This window comes from Phalaenopsis equestris, unplaced genomic scaffold, assembly GCF_001263595.1.
Source record: "Phalaenopsis equestris unplaced genomic scaffold, ASM126359v1 Scaffold000392, whole genome shotgun sequence".
Taxonomy (NCBI): Eukaryota; Viridiplantae; Streptophyta; class Magnoliopsida; order Asparagales; family Orchidaceae; genus Phalaenopsis; species Phalaenopsis equestris.
In genome coordinates, this window is record NW_018164834.1 from 64,762 (window position 1) to 87,723 (window position 22,962).

Here is a 22,962-nt window from a genome sequence, read left to right on the forward strand (position 1 = left end):
GCCACCAGCTGCGCCTCAGCAGCTGATCAGGATAAGCTGCTTATCAACATAAGCTGGATAAGCTGCAGCTGCCCCAAACAAACCCTAAATATGATATATATATATATATATAGTTTCGAAAAGTAATTGTTTAATTTTGAAAATATTAGACTGAACTGATCTCATATAGATAATAATTTAAATAAACGAGCACATCACCGTAAGTGATGCATCTATCCCGATGAATAAACAGTGAGAGACTAGATTAGATAAACTAAAGAATTTATGACATCCGTTTTAATCTGCGAACCTTTATGTTGACCGACAAGTTTTTCTATTTAATATAAAAAATTAAATAGGATTTTATATTAAGTTGGGTTCTAAAGTTTCATATAGAGGTAAACTCCTGTAGTTAATTACATCTTAGATAACTGAAGTTACATAAGAAAACTTTCGATTTAAATCAAGAAATATTGTCTTCAAGAATTTCAAGGGTAGGACTTTTCAAAGATTGGACCAAAGTGTCAAATGTGAAAGACTAAAATTTGGAACATTGTTATGAAATCTAAAGAAAGAGAAGCTAGGAGATGTCATGAATCCTGAGAAAACCTCACTGACTTCCCAAACTATCATTCTGTTTAACTTAAATTTCGAGGAGATATTATCTAAATATTATATTCTGCCAATTATTATTATATAGGATTTATATTTGCATGACACGGTCACACAAATGACCTGAAAGAGGATTTACGTCGTATCGGACGACGACCTCAGAATCCTAAGACGATTTAGTACTTATATTACACAACATGACTGACAAAAACCTAAAATATAAAGTGAGGATTTATGTTGCGCTAGACAAACCATCTCGAAATCCTATGACTTGTTTAATTCTGAGGAAAAAGAAAGTTTGTTGTTATAAACCTGGCTCAAAGTTATTATGTGCATCTTCGTTGTGCTGCCTACGGTGTTCGCTCCAAGCTCCTCGTCGTAACAGTTTTAGGTTTGATGTTATGTTTAAATGAATATGCAATTGTTGAGTCGGCTGCCTGCTGTCGGTACCTCCTATAAAACCAAACTATTGTTCTCCTATTTTAAAAGGTATAATACTCATAAAGGAAACAGTAGCAGGTGCAGTAAAAGAAGGCAGTAAACAATGCAACAAGGAAAGTAGCAGTAAAAAAAATGCAGTAAAATTTACAGTAAAAGAAAGCAGTATATTGTATATGAAAGAAAATAAAATGCTGTAAATTTAAAAATAAACATGTGCACCAGACGAATATGCTACTTCTGCAAATGGAATTAGCGTTGCAGGTAGAAATAAACAAGTAAAGAATTAATTAGCAGGATAGACATGCATGTATATGTGCGGAAAAGCCTAACGACGAAGCAACTGACAAAATACTCAAAGAGAAACCGTAAGGGGACTCACAAAATAAGCTCGAAGAAAACTACAAGAAAACACGAGAAAGTTGAGGAAATCATCAGTGATCTACAAAGATTCAAATAAAATCGTAGGAAACACACGAAAACTCCAAGGAAAGAAAGAAAACCGTAAGTATTCGAGTCGGGCTAGGCTCAGATTTAGGTAATCTTGAGGGATTCCGAAGGCAACTATCGATATAGAGCCCGACATTCAACTAGAAGGGTTCCCTATAATACCAACTTAGGAGAGTATTCCTTAGTCCAGTACCGGTAATTGACAAGTGGACAATTTAATTATATTACTTAAAATTTTTATTTTGGTATGCATGTAGGTTCCATGCATATAAGAGAAAGTAGTATCAAATTTTATAGTCAAAAATACTTTTGTAAATAGCGTATCTGTTCTTATCGTATTTATTTTTATCATTTTTATAAAGTATGATTATCCGCAAGTCAATCACGTCGTCGGGCTAGGTCCACCAACAGCCTAAGAAGGCAAGAGTGCCCTGCTAGTCTGGTGTCAGTGAATAATATTATCATCTTACAGTTCATCGGGCTCTTGGATCGGGTCCCGATGTCGTAGGATGGAATATTGTTTCACTCTACCACCGAATGTCTTTGTCATCACAACCTTAATACCCCAAAAGACCGTCAAATCTTACGACCTTGCTTGATGATTTCATATATAGCCGTAGCTATACATGCATGCTTATGTTTCAGACATAAATACCTAAAACCCAAAGCAATAAGCAAGGAAAGTGAACCAAAAAACAAGAAATAAAAAAGGAAGAAGACTAACCCGCCTCCAAGACCAGTTTAGAAAAGAAAAATCAAAGCCGTAGGAGGATTAACCTCAAACATTCACCCAATGAGACTCCTTGAATGAGCAATGACATGGGCATAGTTACTAATGTCAGCCATAAACATCCCCGAAAGACACATTTTAGAAGACTCCAAGTTGCTCCCAAACTTTCCCCAAAAAAATACCAAAAAAAAATCTCTTTTTTTTTTCTTTTTTTTTCATTGCAATCAATTCAGCCTGAAAAACTAGGCCTTGAATTATCTCCCAACATTTAATAGATTATTCCTCGAAAAGGGGCACCCGAATTCTTCCAAACATAATGATTAAAATATTCCAACTCACAAAGATAAAAACCCCTCTATTCCATTTCAAACGAGTAGTTCCAGTGAGTTATGAACCCAGTCACGACACAAGGGAAACCCAATAGATGCTCACGGGTAGGGACAACAGAAGGGCACAACCAAACAGGCGCCCACGACCAGGGACAGCAGGGAAGCCGTCAACCGACACAAAGGAGACCACAACCAGGGGGCTCACGGCTAGGAGCAGCAAAACAGGGGAAGCCACCAACTCTAACACAAACAAGAGAGCCACAAACAGGGGGGCTTAAGGCTAGGATCAACCAAGGCAGGGGAAGCCACTAACTCCAACACACGCAAGAGAACCACAAACAGGAGGGCTCACGACTAGGAGCAGCCAAGGGAAGCCACTAGCTCCAACATAAACAAAAGAACCACAAACAGGGGGCTCACGACTAGGAGCAATAACAGGGCACAAAGTCAGGCCCTCAACACAAAAGAATCACATGCAAGAACTGATTGAAGGTATTTGGATGTGTATGTTTTGTGAAAGACAACAAACCATCTTTAGGAAAGTTGAATCCAGAGTCGTGAAATGTGTATTCGTGGGTTATTTCGCAACTCAGAAGGGTTATGTCTATTGAAGCCTGATTGAGAAGAGACTCTTTGTGTGTATGGATGTATCATTCAAAGAGTTTGAACCATACTACATTATAAAGGTAATTTCACCCTTCAATGACTCAACAGATATTGGAGATATGAGAGAAGAGAGAGTGAGTAGAAGTGGTGATGGAGTGGTACAAGTGGGAGCAATATTCTATGATCTTTATCGAGGAGACTAACTTTAGAGGTGGATGGTTCATGTTGAAGGTGAGCTAAGGGTGTATATACGGAGGAAGAAGCAAACTGAGAGAACAAATTCTACAGTGCCAACAAATTTCTTGTTTTGGTCTTCCCTAACTTGCATCATCCCCCTTTTATTCAAAGCTCCCAGGTGATATTCTTCCTCTTTTGTCCACGCTACCCCCCCAATTTTAAGGAGAACCTCTCGCAGCAATGCGAGACATCCTTCTGATCGTTTTTGGTGAGAAATTGACATTGCAAACTTTATTTCTTACTCTAACATCTCATTTTTTCATGGAGCATTCATTGTATCATTGAACTCTGTCTCTATACCCATATGTTGGCAGACTGCTAAAGAGGATCCCGAATAGAAAGCGACAATGCATAAAGACCTTAGAGCTCTTGATGAAAATTGAGCATGAGAGATTGTACTACTACACGCAGAGAAAAAAGGCAATTGGATGCAAGTGGATTTTCATAGTAAACCAAATTCCAGAAAAGAAGTTTGAGAGTTACAATAGGTGTTACAATCAACTAGCTCTGATGCAAAATGATATTGGAGCTAACCCCATTGACAATAGGTAAAAAAAATATTATTACTGGAAACAAATAGACTATGATTATGGTTGTAACACCTATTGTAACAACCATAAACTCACGTTAGGGTGGATCCTGAGTGGTGGGTGATTGTTAGGGTGCTTGGAGTGATGGTAGCAAGGTAGGGAGGGAAAGGGGTTTCCGGGTTGTGGGTGAGGGGCGGCAATGATTATGGTCAATTGGAACAGCAGGGAAGCAATTAACGACAGGCTAAATAACGGCAGTTTGCTGTTTGGGGGCTGCTGGAAAGCAGGAAAACAACAGATTTTCTTTTTTGTGGATGGCGGCAGCGAGGTTTGGTGATTGGGAGTGATACGGGACGGTTGGGGAAAGGTGGAGGTGGTTGTGTGTGGTGTTAGCGAGGCTGGGAAGGGAAGGAGGTGGTTGGAACTGCGGTAACTTCAGGGAAAAACAGCAGTAGCTCCTGTTTTGGGTGGCTGCAGCAAGGATGGGGCATTCGGGAATGATGTGGGGAGGATGCTTAAGGGGATAAGGAAGATAATCACCAATTTGAGAAAGAGATACAACTGGAGCACCACTCGTACCCTTGTATAGCCTTAAACAGGAAACAAAAGCCTACGGAAGCCTCGAACAAACTTGTGCAAAATCTGAAAATCTAAGGCTAAGGAAACACATATATAAGCTTTAGATAACTAAGATTGGATCCCCATCATATGAACAGCAGGTGCGAAGCCACAGCGGAAAGGCAGATCAATCCTCCCAGGTTTGAAAGGGTTTGTTCCTGATGATGAGCACGCGGGAAGTTTCCCACGACTTCCGTTGCATCTGAGTCATTTGGATTCCATATAAGACAAGAAATTCCCAAAAAGTAAAATTCCTTTTTTTAGCAATGCTTTCAAAACCTAATTTCACATTAAAAAAAATGAAGGAATGGAATCATGATTACGATTGTCCCGGGAATCCAAGGAAAGAGTTGGATGGCAAGGATTGAAAATTGCTACAGCCATGGGTAATCACTTGCTCTAGAAGGTGTTTTACCAAACCCAACTGTAGTGTTTTGTTGCCATATGGTTGCTTTTCAAAATTTTGGGCGATATGTACCATAACAATTAATTGAAAACAATTGAATTAGGGAATTAAACGTTGAATTGAAACAATTTGCAACAATAAAACAAATATAATAGGGTAATTAAAATTCTGGAGAAGACAAACCATTCTAATATCACCATAATCATAGGCATGTTTTTTACTGAAATGAACTAGGAAATAAGAGCAAAGAAATAAATTAACATCACATGAATTGCATTACCAATGAATAAAAGGATTTGAAGTTTCAATCACAGTCACCCTTGAAAGGATTCATAACTATTCACGGACCAAGTGCATTGTCTCAAAGATGAACTGCAGCAGCTTTCCTTTCAACTGGAATAATGGTATTTTTTATTTGATGTTTTAATTATGTTTAAGTGGTCATGATTTTTTATGAACTTTTTTCGAATTGAACTTTTATTGTATGAATTTTAAAATTTGAGCACTCAATTAAGTGTGAGCTTATCCTTTATTTTGCTGCATGTTATGGCAATTCAGATGGCACTTTTATTCTGTTCACAACTTGTTTACAAGTTTATGTTCTTGTTTCTTATTTGCATGTTCCTATTGTCTAGCTCCATTTTTATCGCAATATGTTAATGCTTCATTACATCCTTCAGCTGTCAGAACTCTTGAATGTGGAAATCTATAGTGAATGGATACGCTTGGTTGCAGATTTTACAACAAAATCATTGCAGTCTTGGCAGGTTTGAATAGCCTTTAATGTATTTTTCTTTTTTTTTAAAATACTATAATTTTACCAAGCAATTTCTTCTGAGAAGCTTTATTTTAATTTTCTGATACATTGATGTCTACTTATTAGTGGGCCAGCAATAGTGTATATTACCTTTTGGGACTTTGGTCAAGATTGGTCACATCTGTGCCATATCTAAAGGGTGACACCCCAAGTCTCCTTGATGAAACTGTTCCTAAAATTACCGAAGGTTTCATCACTTCTCGATTCAACTCTATTCAGGTAGATCATAGATTTGGATATTAAGTTTTTCTAGTACGTTTTTTTTTTGCTAACTGCTTGCATCAGGCTGGTTTCCCTGATGATCTATCTGAGAATCCTTTGGACAACGTTGAGCTTCTTCAAGACCAGCTTGAGTGTTTTCCATTCCTTTGTAGATTCCAGGTTGACATCTTTTGAAGCTGATTTTCATTTTTAATCAATATTGATATTCAGTTTTGAGGGGCTTCTGGAAAAAAGCATTCCCTTTTTGTTTCCATGTCAGGATACAGATTTTATGAACTGCTATTTTTAATTGAAATTTGCAGTATGAAAGCAGTAGTTTATACATTATAAAGATCATGGAGCCAATTCTGCAGGTCTACACGGTATATTTCATGATTAAGTCTATTTGTTTTCAGGTCATCTTCTTTCTAACTTTGTGTAACATTATCTGTTTATTTTTGTTTTTGGATGTAGGAAAGGGCAAGATCACCTGTATCTGGAGATGTTAATGAACTGGCTGTAATTGAAGGACAACTTGCGTGGCTTGTTCATATTATTGCTGCTATTCTTAAAATTAGGCAAACCACTAGTTGTAGGTATGCGGTATTTTTAAATGGCTTTTTGTGATCCTTTAAGTTAGAAATAAAATTTTTTTTTCCACTTTTTGTCAGTATGGAATCACAGGAACTGATAGATGCTGAACTCGCAGCTCGTGTTTTGCAGTTGATCAATGTTGTGGACAGTGGCTTGCATGCTCAGGTATTTGATTAGAGTGGTAGAGTAAAAAAACAGGGGCATTTACATACATACCCAATAATTTTTATGTTTTTACATATCTAACATGTGAACATTCATATTTATATTTATACCACTAAAAATCGTAACTTCACATAAAAAATCATTATTAACCTTTTAAAAGTGAAATGCACATTGTCGTGCATAGATTTATGGTACCTAAGTGTTATAAATGAAAATATCAAACTTTTGGTGTTAGATATGTAAATACATAAGAATTGTGTGGTATGTATATGAATGCTCCAAAAGTTTAGGTATAAGCAGAGATACCTTGCATGAATTTTGTTAATGTTGTAGCTTCTCTAATGAACTTTAGTATGTGAATGTCAACATATGTGTAACTGATCGTTTTCATGACTATATCTATTACCTATGTGAAATAGATATCTCAATTCCTTCTTCAAAAGATATTTACATCCATTCCATTGTTTATTTCATGCTACTGAAAAAAAAAAGGTAAAACCATGTTTTCCTTAAACTTCACTATACACATCCATTTTTGTTAACTGATTAGTTTTTAGAATATTATTCAGACTCCATATGAAATAGACAGACTTGCCATAAGAATTTAATTTTTAATCGATCAAATAATGTCCCGTCACATTAAATTCAGGAGTTGGGGTCATTTGTTATGTTGAACTGTTTGGTTCTATCGATTTTGTAATTCTTTAAATATTCTTTACTTGCCTTTTTTTTTTTTTAATGTTGTTGCAGCTCCTTTTGTCCAAATTTGTAGATGAGAAGTAATTTTTTGTCTGACCGTTTTATTTAATTGAAAACTCACATTTAAAATTCATTTTTGATAAGCTAAAATTATGTCAATGCTTTTGACCTTGATGTTGTCTTCTTTAAAAAAGTTTATTGTGGATTGCTTTAACATGAAGTTGTATGACTGGTAAAGATTTATCATTATTGTTATTTTTTTACTTGCATACGACATTACAGACTGACTGCTGAGTCATTTACAGAGATACGTGGAAATAAGCAAGCAGAGACTTGATCGAGCCATTATAACCTTTTTTCAGAACTTTCGTAAATCTTATGTTGGTGATCAAGCCATGCATTCATCTAAGGTATTTTATTTCCTTTTCTTTTTCAAAAAAATGAAATATCTTTTCCAACTTATGTAATTTATGATGCAACAGCAGTTATACTCAAGGTTGTCAGAGCTTCTTGGTTTACATGATCATTTAGTTCTACTGAATGCCATTGTTGGGAAAATTGTTACCAATCTCAAGTGTTACACAGAGGTAATTGTCTTTTAGTGCTCTTTTTTATCTAATTACTATCAATAATTTTAAGTAAGATTTACATAGATACCACTGAATTTCTATGTATTTACATATCAAATGCCTAAACTTCAATGTTTACATTAATGCTACCTCACTTATGTATGAAAAGGTGCATTTCACAGAGGTAATTGTCTTTTAGTGCTTTTTTTTTCTAATTACTATCAATAATTTTAAGTAAGATTTACATACATACCACTTAATTTCTATGTATTTACATTCTAATGCCTAAACTTCAATGTTTACATTAATGCTACCTCACATATGTATGAAAAGGTGTATTTCACTTTTTAAAAGTTCGAAACATTGCTATTTTTTTTTGTAATATAAAAGATTTGGGTGGTATAAATGTAAAAAGTAGAGTTTAGGTGTTAGATATGTAAATAAATAGGAATTTGGTGGTTTGTATGTTAATATGCACCTAATTTTAAAGCATCACTGTTTCACACTAATGCAGAGTGAGGATGTTATTGAACATACTTTGTCCCTTTTCTTTGAGCTCGCATCTGGGTTAGTTAACTTCTATACTTCTTTTTTTGTTACGTAGCCAAAATATCCATTAAGTGCTTTAATTGGGAAGTTTGCTGCAGATATATGACTGGGAAATTGCTGCTTAAGTTTGACAGTGTTAGATTTATCATTGGGAATCACACGGTACGATCAAAAAATTATTTTTCTTTTTTTCTTCCTTTAATGAAGGTGTATCTGTAATTCTGGATTGCCTTGTAAAACAATTTCAGAGGGAAAACTTCCCATTTTTGGAGGAATATAGATGCTCTCGGAGTAGAACAACCTTCTATTACACTATTGGTTACTTGATTTTTATGGAAGATAGCCCTATAAAATTTAAGTCTTCAATGGATCCTCTTCTACAGGTATTAAGGTTTTTTTTCTTGTTAACTTCGATGTGTAATTTTTAAGAGCACTTTTGTAATTTGAAGTCAAAGTAATGGATTTTTGGCCCTGATGCTTCCTATGATGTGTTTAGCACATTCTTTATTTTTCCATCTGTTGTCATTTTCAACTTGAATGTTTTCTAATAATATATTTCCAATAGTTTCATTACACTTTATTCCAGTTAACAATCTGATCAATTTACATATTTGTTGATCTTTCAATTTTGTACTGCTGCAGGTTATAATAGGGCTTGAATCAACTCCAGATGCTGCTTTTTGCACTGATTCAGTGAAATATGCATTCATTGGTTTGATGAGGGATCTTAGAGGCATTGCAATGGCAACAAACAGGTGCTTTTTTCGTTTTTAATTTAGCTGATTTTAAAGGAATATATCATTGTCTCACTCATTTTTTTACATTCAAATGTTATAATTGATTTGTTAATGCACTTTCTCAGTCGGAGGACTTACGGACTTTTGTTTGATTGGCTATATCCTGCGCATATGCCGCTTTTTTTAAAGGCCATTGCTCATTGGACGGATGCCCCTCAGGTGATTCTTTTGTCATGCAGATATTCTTTGAGATAATTGAGGTTATGATTGATTTACAACAGTTTGTCTTTCATTCTGGTAATCCTCTATATTTCTCTTCAACTTGGTTGCCTATTTGTACCAATCGAGCTTCAAATTCATGATCCATGCATGCTATGTTACCCTAAATTTATGTAGGACCACTTAGCATAATTTATTACTCCAAAAGCTTCGATTGATAAACACAAAAAAAACTTAAGGCCAGGGATGGTTTTTCCGAAATCAAAATAGATTTACTCGAATAAATTCAATTCGACCCAGACCCAACTTGATTATTTACTCGAATAAATTCAATTCAACTCAAATTATGATTTTTGCACATATATATTTGCATTCACATGTCCAGACACACTCCTATACATACAAGAAATTTTTCTTTTCATTCTTCATAACTTTTTGGATCAATATCCCATTATATTTTTATTTGGATAAACACCCTCCAAATAGGCATATTGTGAGGATTGAAAGTGAAATTTTCTTGTACATTAACATAATTAAAATACACAAATAATATATGCATACACACATATTTAAATTTAGGGGCTTTTTGCATACATAGCACCCAAAACTTTCATGTTTACCTATCTCAAACTTTCATAATTACAAACATCATATGAAAAGTAGCACTCATTAGCACCTTTTAATAATCAAATCTATCTTTTCATCCATATGTAAATATTATGTGTGTAAAAATGAAATTTTGGGTGCAAGATAGGTATCTGTAAGATTTGGGTGTTATGTAATTTCTCTTAAATTTAACATATTTGATAATACACATAAATTAAAAAACCTTTGTAAAATTAGTATACTTGAAGCTTGTCTTGAAATCTATTACTATAATCTCAGATTGAACTTGGCTTGAATTGAAATTGAAATCAGAATTCTGATTTTAATTTTATGCTGGCTTGTTTGAACCTGACTTGATATCATCTTTTATCAAGGCCTTATTATCAATGGTCTAGCTACCCTAAAATTATGTGTACTCTGCAACACGTGGGATTCTATTGTCTACTGGGCCTAGACAGCACAACTGTGTCCTGTTCTTTTGGTAATCCATTGCTATTTAAAATACTCTATATGCTTGTAGGTATGGCTTAGGTTTTAATCTTATGCGATCAATGTCATATTTCATAGAATTTTTACATAACTCTCACTATTTACAAACAAAATTGCAATGATTTTAATCGTGCTTGAACAATATAGAATAATAAAATTTATTTTCTAGTCGATTTAACCTTGGTTGTAGTTCTTGTGCATTACATGAAATTCAAGGAATTTTTAATTATAGCATCCTTAGATTCATTAAAATTCTCAAATTTATGGACATTATTATTCTCATTAAATGCAATATCATCATCTTGACATTAATATGAAAATATTTACTTGGATATTAATTAGCATAGTGACTATTGATGACATTTAAAATACTTTGGTAAGCAGTGCTAAAATTTTCTTTAGTATCTTAATTAATTGTGGTAGTATTACCCTTAGATTCAGTGCGTGCAAAAGTTTGATTTGGCTATTTTGATGACTAGCTTCTTGTCTAGCATATATAATGATTTGTTGAAGCAAGAAATTCTAACATTTTCTAAAATACAAGTATGAAAGTTTTGCTTAAGTGTTGAAAATTGATTCAGCATGATCTATATCTTGATATCAATTTTAAATAAGACCTAAACCTAGAATATGTAGTTTTGAGGTCATCCAATGACTTTGAAATGTAGTAATAATCACTCGAAGTTGTTCATGTATCCAATTATGGTTATTGCTTCTATTTTAGTGAGTTGAATTCATCAAATTGTTCTTTAAATATATTATTCATTTTAGGTCAACTTCTGGAAGATTCTTTACTTAGTTTTTTTCATGCTCATCCAATACATTTCTAGGTTGTATAATTAATTTTAATTTGAAAATCATACTTGACATTCACTTGGCATTATTTGTTATTCAAAGAAGTTATAGGTATTCCTAATTCTTTTTAGAAATGTCATAATCGGCATTAAAAATTTTGATAGTGATGATTATAATAAGAATCATATAATGTGTAATGTTTGGTTTGTTTGTTCTCCCGATGATGATTTTCTTCTCTAGCCTTGTTAAAGTTCTAGTGAATGGTTTTGTTCTATGATTAGTTCAACTTCTGGTTCTTATGTATGAAATTTAATGGTTTTCAAATTTTGAAATTATCCTATTAACTCGAATGAGTTCCTCACTCATTTTATTTATTTTTAGCTGTTTAGTCAATATAAAATCTTAAACTTTGATACCAAAGTGAGGTAGGGTTACTTAGGGTGGCAACCAATTCTTCCAAAAGCCTCAACTGATAAAGAAGGTGCAATTAGGCTTTTTAGTCAATGATCTAGCTACCCATATCCACTATGCACTGCATTGCTCGTGACTCAGTTATTTATTTTGGGTTGAATATAGGTCCATGTCTTAAATATCAATAATCCATTTTTAATATAGGTCCATGTCTCAAATCTCAATCATCCATTACGGGCTGGTAGGAGATATAATTTATGTCAACTTTTTTCTATCCTTCTCAATTAGGACTTCTTAATTAATGTTTCGTTCGCCAGCCCCAAAATATTTGGTGCAGGTGGTCTGTGACTAGGACATAATTCATTGTTGTCCAATTAAGAGGCATAATGAGTTTTCTTTTGACAATCCATTGCCTAAACTGTAAGCTTTACGCATTAAAAGTGAAATGGTGCATGCTATGGTGCTGTAGTGCATGACATATGTCATGCACTATTTGTTTATTTTCTTTTCTTATTTACAAATATATAATGATAATTGATTTTTTGATAATTTCTTCATGTTTTCATTGGGAATCATCAATTTAAAGCTTTGGTGGACATTTTTTTTTAAAACCTTGTCGATCATGTTTTTACATTCTAATTTTTATTTGGTTTGTTTTAAAGGAGTAATGGACATAATCTTACTGATGCTTGGCAAGATAAATTGATGATGATTACTGTATTTTTGAATTTTAGTCAAGCTAGAAAAGTATAATAGGGTTAGTAGAGTAGAAGCCCTTTGTGGTTTGTAGGTTTAACATTTTGATTAAAGACCTTTGTCAGGACTCTCCTCTTGACCCTCTTATTTTGTCTTCCAATTTTCTCACAGACTAAACTTTTTTGTATACTTCAGCATCATTCATAATAATTACTATTTCATAAAAAAAATTCATACAAATATGTCACCTAGTGTCTATTTCTTTTTCTTTCCTATGCCTTCGTGCTAGATGCCCAAATCACAAGCTTAGTTTACTAATAAATGCGTCTCCTACTACATTCTATACCATTATTTTATCTTTTTTTGTGCCATATATTCATTAACCCTTTTCTTTTCTTCCACTCTCTAGTTGGTTATCTTCATAGCAATGAATCACTAATTTTAGTGCCTTGTTTCTCCTTTGTTTTGCCTTAATTTGAGGCCTGTTACTTTTTTTATAATATCTCAACCGTTGAGGTGGCAGAACATATAAAAAGGGTGTTACTTTATCCACTGAGGCGATAGGAGGTGATAAATTCTAAATGATCTTTTTTTAGTTACTCTTAAGATTTTGCTTTGGAAATATTGGGTTATCTTGTTTGTTTTATACTATGTCTTATTGTTTCTGTTCGTCAAAATGATGTTCCATTCATTCCATGCAGGTTACAACTCCTCTGCTAAAATTCATGGCAGAATTTGTCCTGAATAAGGCTCAACGTATGACCTTTGACTCATCTTCTCCCAATGGTATACTTCTGTTCAGAGAAGTCAGCAAGTTGATTGTGGCCTATGGTTCAAGGATTTTGTCCCTTCCAAATGGCTCTGATATATATGCCAACAAATATAAGGGCATATGGATATCCTTAACTATACTTTCAAGAGGTGCGTGCATAAAATATTGTCATGTCTTCACAGTTTATGCTCGTATTTTTTTGGTTTTGCTTCTTTTTAGGTTCGTAGTCTCTTATTTTGTACCTTTTAATCTACTGTGTTATGTAATAATTGTCTGTTATATAAATCTTTTAATTCTAAACAATATTGCAAATACAGCTTTCAAACTAAGTTCTATGCATCTTTGGACATTTATCGATAGGGGTAATTCTAATATTATGAACAAATAATTCAACTAATCCAGCAATGGTAAAGTAATTCAGTTAATAATATACGACTAGCTGATAATGTAGATAAAACAGATATGAGATTATTTTTAGATGTACAATAGAAATGGCTCTACCGAATAAACATTAAATGCAGCAATGCTGTGTCTTTATATTTATCAACAGGAAAATAAAACAACCTCATGAACAACTTATTGAACTACTTTGCCGATTCTAAAGTTATTCAGTTCTAAATTTTATAGAAACGACCATATAACATATAATGCAATTAAAATAGGTTGATACTATTTTAATGTGCGATGTAAATGGCCTTGAAGGAGAAAGCGGTAGAACAGAGTCAATCCGAGGATTTTCTACTTACACCATGACACTCGTTCATAACATAATTAGAACATAAGGAAAGGATTTCAATTATTAATTTCCAAATCATTTATATAATATCGCATTTGTCTCTGTTGAGGAATGTAATTTTTTTTTAATCTCACATTGAATGGGTGAAACATGAGTTGATGCAGAAGCACCAAGAGCTTGGCATTCACGCACCTGTTTAAATTTTTAGTTGAAAATGAGTTTTAGTATTGGTGTATCTAACCCAATTTGCTCCCAATCAATTTGCACCCTCTTAGTTGTCACATGCTCGTTGTCGCCAATTTCTCGCACTTGTTCCTCTGCAAATGTAGTATTGTTTTTTTTCTTTTTTGCTCTCAAATAAAATTTTGCTGCATAACAATGGATCAGCTATTAATTATTACATGCTGATTGCAGTATCAGAACAATAAGGCTCATGTTTTTAAGCAAAATTTTGTTTACTCTTATGTTGAGTTCATTCTGATAGTATTATTTTCAATATATTTTAGCTTGGCAGCAATTTTATTTCTTTGTTCGAAGTATCTAATATTCAAGATATTGACCACGTTTTTTTTTTCAGCTTTGTCGGGTAATTATGTCAATTTTGGCGTTTTCGAATTATATGGCGATAGGGCACTTGCAGAAGCCCTTGACATTGCTCTTAAGATGACACTCTCTGTTCCTCTAGTTGATGTATTAGCCTTCCGAAAGGTATGTTATAGCTTCATATATATACGTCTCTCCTGCTTGCACTTTGCCTTGATTTGTTTATGAGAAAATTCAAATTTCCTTTTCTTTACCGGAGAAGTGAACTTATCTGCCTAATTCTCGTGTTGGAAAATTTTGTACCTGTAATCTTATTTATAGCTCCCTTCATGACTTTGGCCTTACATATTGCCAATGTGGGACAATTCTCCAAGGGAAACTTTACAATATAATATTCTAGCTTCTAGATAGTTCTACACTATTCTTATGTACATACATATTCTAGATTCTTCTAGGTTGTTCTTTAGGCCTCCATCTTCTAGAATAGTCCATCATATCATAATATTGGCGGTGCGTGACATGGTGCTCGTAAATTTTACTTGAGTAGCTACAGTTTAATGTCACTGTGCATCTACTTTATCTTTGGAGCCCATCTTCATAGTGAAGCCTAACAATATTTTTTACAGCTTACTAGAGCTTACTTTGCATTCATGGAGGTTCTATTCAACGGCCATATTACTTTCATCCTAAATCTGGATACAAGTACTTTCATGCATATTGTCGGCTCTCTAGAATCTGGTTTGAAAGGTTTGGATTCTGCCATCTCATCACAGGTATGAAGTGCACATTTTCATTTAAAGGTTTTCTTGTGTTCCTTTTAACAAACAACTTGTTGGGGATAATCGATTTCTTATTTCTTTTATCTTGCTTCGATTTTGTATTGATAAATTTACTTTTCTACAGTGTGCTAGTGCAATTGACAATCTTGCTGCGTTTTACTTCAATAACATCATCATAGCTGAATCACCTCCACCACAGCCTGCAGTCAATCTTACTCGGCATATTGTCGAGTGTCCTAATCTGTTCCCTGAAGTAAGCAGAACGAATTCATGATAAAAAATACTGTGTATTGGTGACTTTTACTGCTTTATTTTTCTTCTGATATTCACATGATTGCCATGACGTTGATAAACATACACTATGCATTAAGAATGTACTGCTGTTTTGATGATGCTATTGGCTGCCACTTTCTTATTATATTCTAGACATTGGGATACAAAAACAACAACAAAGCCTTTAGCCCGCTAAGTGGGGTCGATTACATTAATCCTTTTTCTCTATTGATTCTTATTGAGTGATTCTAGATATTGTGATGTTGATAAATTTTTATATTCATTTATTCATTTGGTGGCATTGTGTGATGCCTGCATGCATAAATTGTTTGCACTATGTGATGCCAACACATAATGTATGTTTGATACTGTTCCAGTTGGTAGTTCCGTTTGATTCTCCTTTTTTTATTATTAACTTAAACTTATCAATTTTAGTGCTTGTGCTCGTTGTAATATTTTTGCGATGTTTTAATTGATTCTTTTTTAATAATGCAAACCATGTTCATCAAGACATTTAATTTCTCACTGCATTTTGAGCAGATTCTTAAGACACTTTTTGAGATTGTCCTATTCGAAGATTGTGGTAATCAATGGAGCTTAAGCAGACCAATGCTGAGCTTAATATTGATCAGTGAACAGGTAACATAGATTTATTGTATTTATTTTTTTCATTTTGTGGGTTTGTACTTGGATTATTATAATTTTTTGTTTAAAAAAATCTCAATTCTTGGTGTTAGATATTTATGTCAAATATTCAATTTTTGGAGAAACTAGATGACTTCGGCAGAGGTGCTATCACGGTTAAACAAATGAGAACAAATGAGATATTCAGAATATTGATAATTTTTTCGCTGGCTAATTTTCAGCTTCATTAGTTCAAATCAATAAAGAAATGGTCAATAATCAAATGTGCATATCATGATACTTGTAATGTATTAGTCATTAATCCGCATTCTTAGGTGTTGCCAATTTTAAACAACATGTCGTTTCTTTTTTGACTTCACCATCTCTAAATGAATCCTTCGTTTTTTTGCATTCAAATCAAGAAGAAAATGCAAGAACCAAATGCATTCAAAATAAATGATATGGAGTATCTTAACAATTTCAACCAAAAAACTTAATTTTGTAATTCTTTTTCTAAAGTTCTTTAAATATTGAAGTTTATTCGAAAGAAAGTTTTCCAGCTTATTTGTTATTGATAAGATAAGTTTTGTTATTGATAAGATAAGTTTAAGTTTAGGCATCTGTTATTGAAGGCATAAAAGTACTCCAGTCTTTGTATTCTAGCATGCAAAAATAGTCCTGGATTTTTCATTTTTATTTTTTTTGCAGATAAGGTTATTTAAATTTGAAGTACTTATTATCTTGTAAACATTGAAATTTATAGTATGGTCTGGTGTTTGATTAGACCCATTGATCTCTGTTATTTGTTGTTGTTTTTTTCCTATTTTTCTTGTTTGAATTCACATATAGAAGCTCTTTTTTTTTTTTTTTTTTGGTAGAGAATATTTTCTTGGAAACTTTTCTATTTTAATTTGCAACAATTTTTTTCTTTAATGCCATTATTAGTTGAGCTTATTTGGAAACTTTTTGTGGTTCACCTATTTAGTACCTCTTCTGGCGCAATTCTTTTTAACTAAATTCAAAAGATTATTACATTTTGAAATTTTAATTTGTGCCTTTTTCTGCAGATATTTAGCGATTTGAAAGCTCAAATTCTGGCCTCACAGGTTATCAACTTATACTTTTATATCATTCTAGTTCTGGTTGGTTTATAAAGTATCATCTGTTGGTTCTTTAGCTGTTAGATCTAATTTGGAATGCTCAATTTGTTGATTTATTATTTATTTATTTTTGTGAAGTGGCCATACTCATAGGATTCAAAATATGATGGGCATTTTGAGTTTATGAAACGTTGTTTTTTGTTTTCCTTTTTAAACTTAAACTGTAAAGCTTTTATATGAGAATATATTCAATACATATCCAACGCCTAACTTTTATTTTTTACACACATACGACTCGAATCTTTAATATCACATAAAAAATAATACTATTATCACTTTTTAAACCATTTCAAGCATAGGTTAAAGTGCCAAAGTGCTATGTATGTAAATATGAAAGTTTAGGTGTGAGATATGTAAATACATAAGTGTGTGCTACATTTGTAAATTTCCCATTCATTTATTATGGTGTCTAACTCGTGGGTCTGAAAATGAAAGAGATCTAATACCGGAAAGAATTAGATACTATGACCTGCTCAGGAAGTTGTAGTTTAAAACTTTATAACATGTTCATGCAGTATTATTTTTAAGAAATATTTTCTAGGATCTTATCATGAACAAGTGGGGTTTAGACATATGTGCTCATCCTATCCAGGCCTATGCCAGTGTATATTGGGTGTTAGATATGTAATTGAATTAGAATTAAAAGTTATGCATATAAATGACCTTTTATATATAATGCCGTATCCAACTTACATCAGTGTCCTATATTTTCAACAAATAGAAGTTTTTAGTGTTTATGTTTGCGTCCGTATCAGTGCATCATAGATGCTTAAAAAGGCCTTCACCCATATATGATTTAAATAAAGTCTTGACAGACTTTCTCTGGTATTTGATTTGTAAAATAAAAAATTCTGATGATTTTTCCAAATTGCAGCCGGTGGATCAACAACAACGCCTCGCAGTTTGCTTTGACAAGCTGATGGCCGATGTGAATCGGAGTTTGGATTCCCGAAATCGTGATAAGTTCACTCAAAATTTGACGATCTTCAGGCATGACTTTCGTGTCAAGTAACCTACCTGATCTTTAACAGTGACCTGCTCATACAGACCTGACATGGTACAGTTTGTGAATACCCTTTTTAGTTTCCTTCCCTCACAAATACCAGCTTTTGATATAACAGGGAACAGTGTGGATTAAGGCAGTTTAATTTTATGAAGCCGTGTTTTGATTCTGGTGGATTGGTGGCTTTGTTGCTTCTATTGGGGTATGTGAAGAATTAAGGACATGTATCAGGGTTTGTACAGCAAAAATTTAATAGGTGCTGTAAATGGGAAGGCACCATCTTATATGCCCTTTACCCAAATTCCTTATTCTTTTTGTTAGACAAAAAAAAAAAAGATAAAAGAATGTTAATTTGATTCCCTGACTGGAGATTCTTTGTACCATACATTTCCTTCTAGTTGTAAAAACACAGACGATTAGCTTGTATTACTATTTTATAACATGTTATGATGATTTGCATGTTTGGTTTTGTTTAAGCTGCCATTTGCAAATTACACCCCAGAGAAGACGGCTTTTGTTTTTGCTTGGATATTCTCTGCAGAATTATTTGCTGAACATATCTGAATGAAGCTTCCTAAAATTTGCAATATTGGTCCAGACATTATCATCCGCATCAGCAATGTGTGTTGTGCCCTGCAGTGCAGTGCTAGATTTATTTTGGTTTGGATTTGAAAGCAATATTTCTTTGTTTTTGAACTTTGGTTTTTTACCCATTTTTTGACTTTTTGCAGGCTTCATCAGATCAGTCATGAGGACAAATTGCAGTCGATCGTCTACTGCATTTGGAAATATGGTAAAAGGTGGGTAATTATTGAACATTTTTTAATCAGGGGCCCAATATGCTGAATTTATTTTGATACAAGTGCTCGTCTTAAAATAAAAAATTAATAAATTTGAAATATCAGACCTCCTCGCTCAAAATTTCCCCCTTAAAATATTTGTATTTTTATTTCCTTTCGAGTGAAGTGGTGGTTTGGTGATCATTTCAATTATTGAATTCTTTGTAGGGTTTGTATGGAGATTTGTGTACTTTTTAGTATTTTGGGTAGGGTGTAAAAGAGATGAATTTGAGTGAGCTCAAGTTTTGTTTGTGTTCGAATCTTTAAAAAAAATATCATTGTTAATGTTTGGCATGTTTATATATTGAGCTCAAAAATATGTTTATGCTCGGTTTGTTTGCTTAACAAGTCGAACACAAGCTGTTTGTCAACGAGTCATTTTTTATAACATTAATCACAATCTTAGGATGTTAGAAGGGCAAGATTTAAATCTTAATGTTTAAATTAAGATATTCATTTAAAAACAATTTAGTATATATTTTACTGTTAAATTAGTAATTCTCATTGATTATGAATCTTTGTAGCCTTGTATTCTAATTAATTATAAATCTTTATAGCCTTGTAATCAATTAAATTGTTTAAAAATAATACTCATCAAATATACATATGTATGTATATATAATTTATTTATTTCGAGTAAAAAAGAGTCGGAACATGAACTAAAAAATATGTTTCTATTCGGCTTATATATATATGGAGCACAAAAAATCTGTTTTAGTTCAGCTTGTTTGTTTAGTGAACGAATCAAATATAAGTTATTTAACAAACTAAATACAAGTTTGCTATTGGTAGCCTAATATTGGGCATAGCTAACATTTAACATAGATGCCAAACGATAACTTTAAATTCAATGCACAGGAAAGCTATCATGACCTTGTGGTTTAGAATTTTATTTTTCGATCAAGAGATTTTGGGTTCAACACCCATGCGATGGAAGTTTTCTAAAAAGGAAAATATATAAAATAAAATAAAAATAAAAAGAAAAACTTCAAATTTCTATATAAAAATTTGGCGTATTTTGAACTGGTTGCCATTTCTTAGGCACTTTGAATCATGGTGATCAGCATTCTGACGTGCTAATAAAATATAGAAATATTTGAAATAAAAAATTATTTAAATATAAAAGATCTTTTAGTTGCCATACAAGCTAAATATAAAATAAAAATCATTCATGCTGGGTCATCCTGTTATTTTTTCAATTCTTCAATACCAATCATCTCTTCAAGCGCTAGCTCTGTTAATTAAGTTCTTAAATCATAATTATTACAGCTACGGTCTTGAATTAGCAGGAAGAAAGATCTAACAAAAATATGAGACGAATATATATATATATATATATAGAGAGAGAGAGAGAGAGAGAGAGAGAGAGAGAGAGAGAGAGAGAGAGAGAGAGAGAGAGAGAGAGAGAGAGAGAGAGAGAGAGAGAGAGAGAGAGAGAGAGAGAGAGAGAGATTGAAAAACAACTAACACACACAAACATGTAAATACATCTTACTTTTATTTTTCATGAGAAAATTAAAGTTTAGTTGTTAGATATGTAAATATATAACAATAGAATCGTTTTTATGGAAATCTTCAATTTATTTTTAAACCGATTACTTCTTATGATCTCTATGCATTGGTTGAACTCATCAATCTTGCATGCACAAACAACATGAATTAGATTATCCACGATCTCAACTTTCAGTTCCTGAGGCCAAAACCATGGTAGGAATCCTCAAAAACCCGAGACATTAACACTTACAACCCTTTATGTCTGTTGGACACAAAGGTGATGGTACGGGACTACCGATAGCTGATTCTTAGTGCAGCTGAAATCAGCTATCGGTATGTCCCGTACCATCACCTTTGTGTCCAACAGACAGAATGGGTTGGAAGGGTTAGTGTCTCAGGTCTTTGAGGATTCCTACCATGTTTATTGTATTAATAATCTCATACAGGAATTCAAGGCAGAGTTTGACGATTCCTGGCCTCAGGAACTGAAAGATGAGATGGTGGATAATCTCATTCGTGCTATTTGTGCATGCAAGATTGATGAGTTCAACCAGTGCATAGAGATAAGGATCAATCGGGTTTAATCGGCGAAATCGCGACAGGGGAGACAGAGGAGCAGTGCTAGGTCGACGCCTAGGAAAGGTAGGAAAGGGATTGAGTGCGAATGCGCCTAGGAAAGGGATTGAGTGCGAAGAAGGCGGGAGCTGCTCTGTCTGGGGTCATCTGGCAAACGGGAGAGAAGATGAGGAGGAAGGAGTAGGGTACCCAAATATGGAAATTGGAGGAGAAAATACGTGTTTTAGGGAAGGAAATGATGAGTTTTGCTGTGGACTGGAGTGTGTGAGAGGAGAACTTGAGTGACGGGGGAAGCGGCGGGGAAGGGGCGGACGGGGGGAAGCGGCGGACGGGGGGAAGCGGCGGACGGGCCGGACTATTAAAACTATGGCATCAGAGTTGTTTAATGTTTTGCGGCAAATTTTGTTAGATTGGCGGCAAATTTTGTTAAAAAGGGGCATTTATATACAGACCACCAAAGTTCTATGTATTTACAAACATACCATCAAATTCTTCTGCATTGGCGTAATTAGAGGTTTGTGGTTGTCACCATTGATTTAGGGTTTATTTAAGTGACTACAGCAATTAGAAACAGTGCAGATATATATATATATTGAAAAAGTAGGTTATTCGTCATGAAATTTTTTAGAAAGTACGTAGTTTCTCAAGCGGAATTATGATGATTTGAAACACAGTAGACAAAAAGTTCTTTTAAACATGCCCTAGGACTCAATTTCAATCAGACTTGTTGGTTAGATTTTTTATACTCGTCATAATGAAATTTACCTGAAAATAGCAGTTAAGGCTTTCATTATAGCTATCATAATGATAAACTTTTTAGTTTTCTTCAATTCTCTTTTTATTTTATTATATATAATTCCATGGAATTTCGATTGGAAAACAATAGTTCCAATTTTTTTTTAATTCAGTTCGTGAATGCTTTTTTGATTGATTGAGACATGCTCAAATCGAGTGGGCTGTAGCTTCATTTATATATTTACAACACTAATGTCGTTATTGATATGTACACAAAAAAAACACCGTGTCGTGTATTTCATTGCCCATAACCGGTTTAAGATATCGGGCATTCGTACAAATGTTAAGCAACACACGATTTTTTTATTATTATTAGTACGTGTTGATAAATTCACGATGATAGAGTCTTATATTAATCTTTTTACTATTGTATAGAAATTTGACACACACAAAATAAAAGAAATAATAGATAGAAAGAACAACAAAGATTTTAATAAACATTGAATTGCCAGAAGCAATGATACACAAGCCGGGGTTAATATTCAATTTTTGGAGATTGTCCTATTTGAAGACTGTGGAGCCTAAGCAAACCAATGCTGAGCTTAATATTGATAAGTGAACAGATAACATAGATTTATTATATGTATTTTTTTTCATTTTGTGGGTTCGTACTTAGATTATTATAATTTTTTTGGCTAAAACAAATTTCAATTCCTGGTGTTAGATATTTATGTCAAATATTCAATTTTTGGAGAAACCAGAAGACTTCGGCAGAGGTGCTGTCACGGCTAAACAAATGAGAACAAATGAGATATTCAGAACATTGATAATTTTTTTGCTGGTTAATGTTCAGCTTCATTAGTTCAAACAAATAAAGAAATGGTCAATAATCAAATGCGCATATCATGGCACTTGTAATATATCAGTCATTAATCCGCATTCTCTT

At 33.4% G+C, this 22,962-nt stretch overlaps 1 protein-coding gene across 11 annotated transcripts in view; it reads left to right on the forward strand.

The window, feature by feature from the left end:
- LOC110026697 (exportin-7-A) overlaps window positions 1-22,962 on the forward strand; it is a 63,114-nt gene that overhangs the window by 34,314 nt on the left and 5,838 nt on the right. For 7 of the 11 annotated variants that reach the window (XM_020727746.1, XM_020727745.1, XM_020727747.1 and 4 more), the window contains 20 exons: window positions 5,616-5,702; window positions 5,819-5,971; window positions 6,038-6,133; window positions 6,277-6,336; window positions 6,428-6,549; window positions 6,625-6,712; window positions 7,717-7,821; window positions 7,894-7,998; window positions 8,495-8,547; window positions 8,628-8,691; window positions 8,778-8,912; window positions 9,172-9,284; window positions 9,392-9,485; window positions 13,184-13,403; window positions 14,568-14,698; window positions 15,160-15,306; window positions 15,437-15,565; window positions 16,126-16,224; window positions 17,277-17,315; window positions 18,244-18,848. In XM_020727746.1, coding sequence (XP_020583405.1) covers window positions 5,616-5,702; window positions 5,819-5,971; window positions 6,038-6,133; window positions 6,277-6,336; window positions 6,428-6,549; window positions 6,625-6,712; window positions 7,717-7,821; window positions 7,894-7,998; window positions 8,495-8,547; window positions 8,628-8,691; window positions 8,778-8,912; window positions 9,172-9,284; window positions 9,392-9,485; window positions 13,184-13,403; window positions 14,568-14,698; window positions 15,160-15,306; window positions 15,437-15,565; window positions 16,126-16,224; window positions 17,277-17,315; window positions 18,244-18,381 — 2,178 coding nt within the window. In that variant the 3' untranslated portion in view covers window positions 18,382-18,848. Of the gene's footprint in view, window positions 1-5,615; window positions 5,703-5,818; window positions 5,972-6,037; window positions 6,134-6,276; window positions 6,337-6,427; window positions 6,550-6,624; window positions 6,713-7,716; window positions 7,822-7,893; window positions 7,999-8,494; window positions 8,548-8,627; window positions 8,692-8,777; window positions 8,913-9,171; window positions 9,285-9,391; window positions 9,486-13,183; window positions 13,404-14,567; window positions 14,699-15,159; window positions 15,307-15,436; window positions 15,566-16,125; window positions 16,225-17,276; window positions 17,316-18,243; window positions 18,849-19,103; window positions 19,446-22,962 lie in introns of those variants that run through there. The other 4 variants (XM_020727751.1, XM_020727755.1, XM_020727754.1 and 1 more) reach the window with 4 other exon arrangements.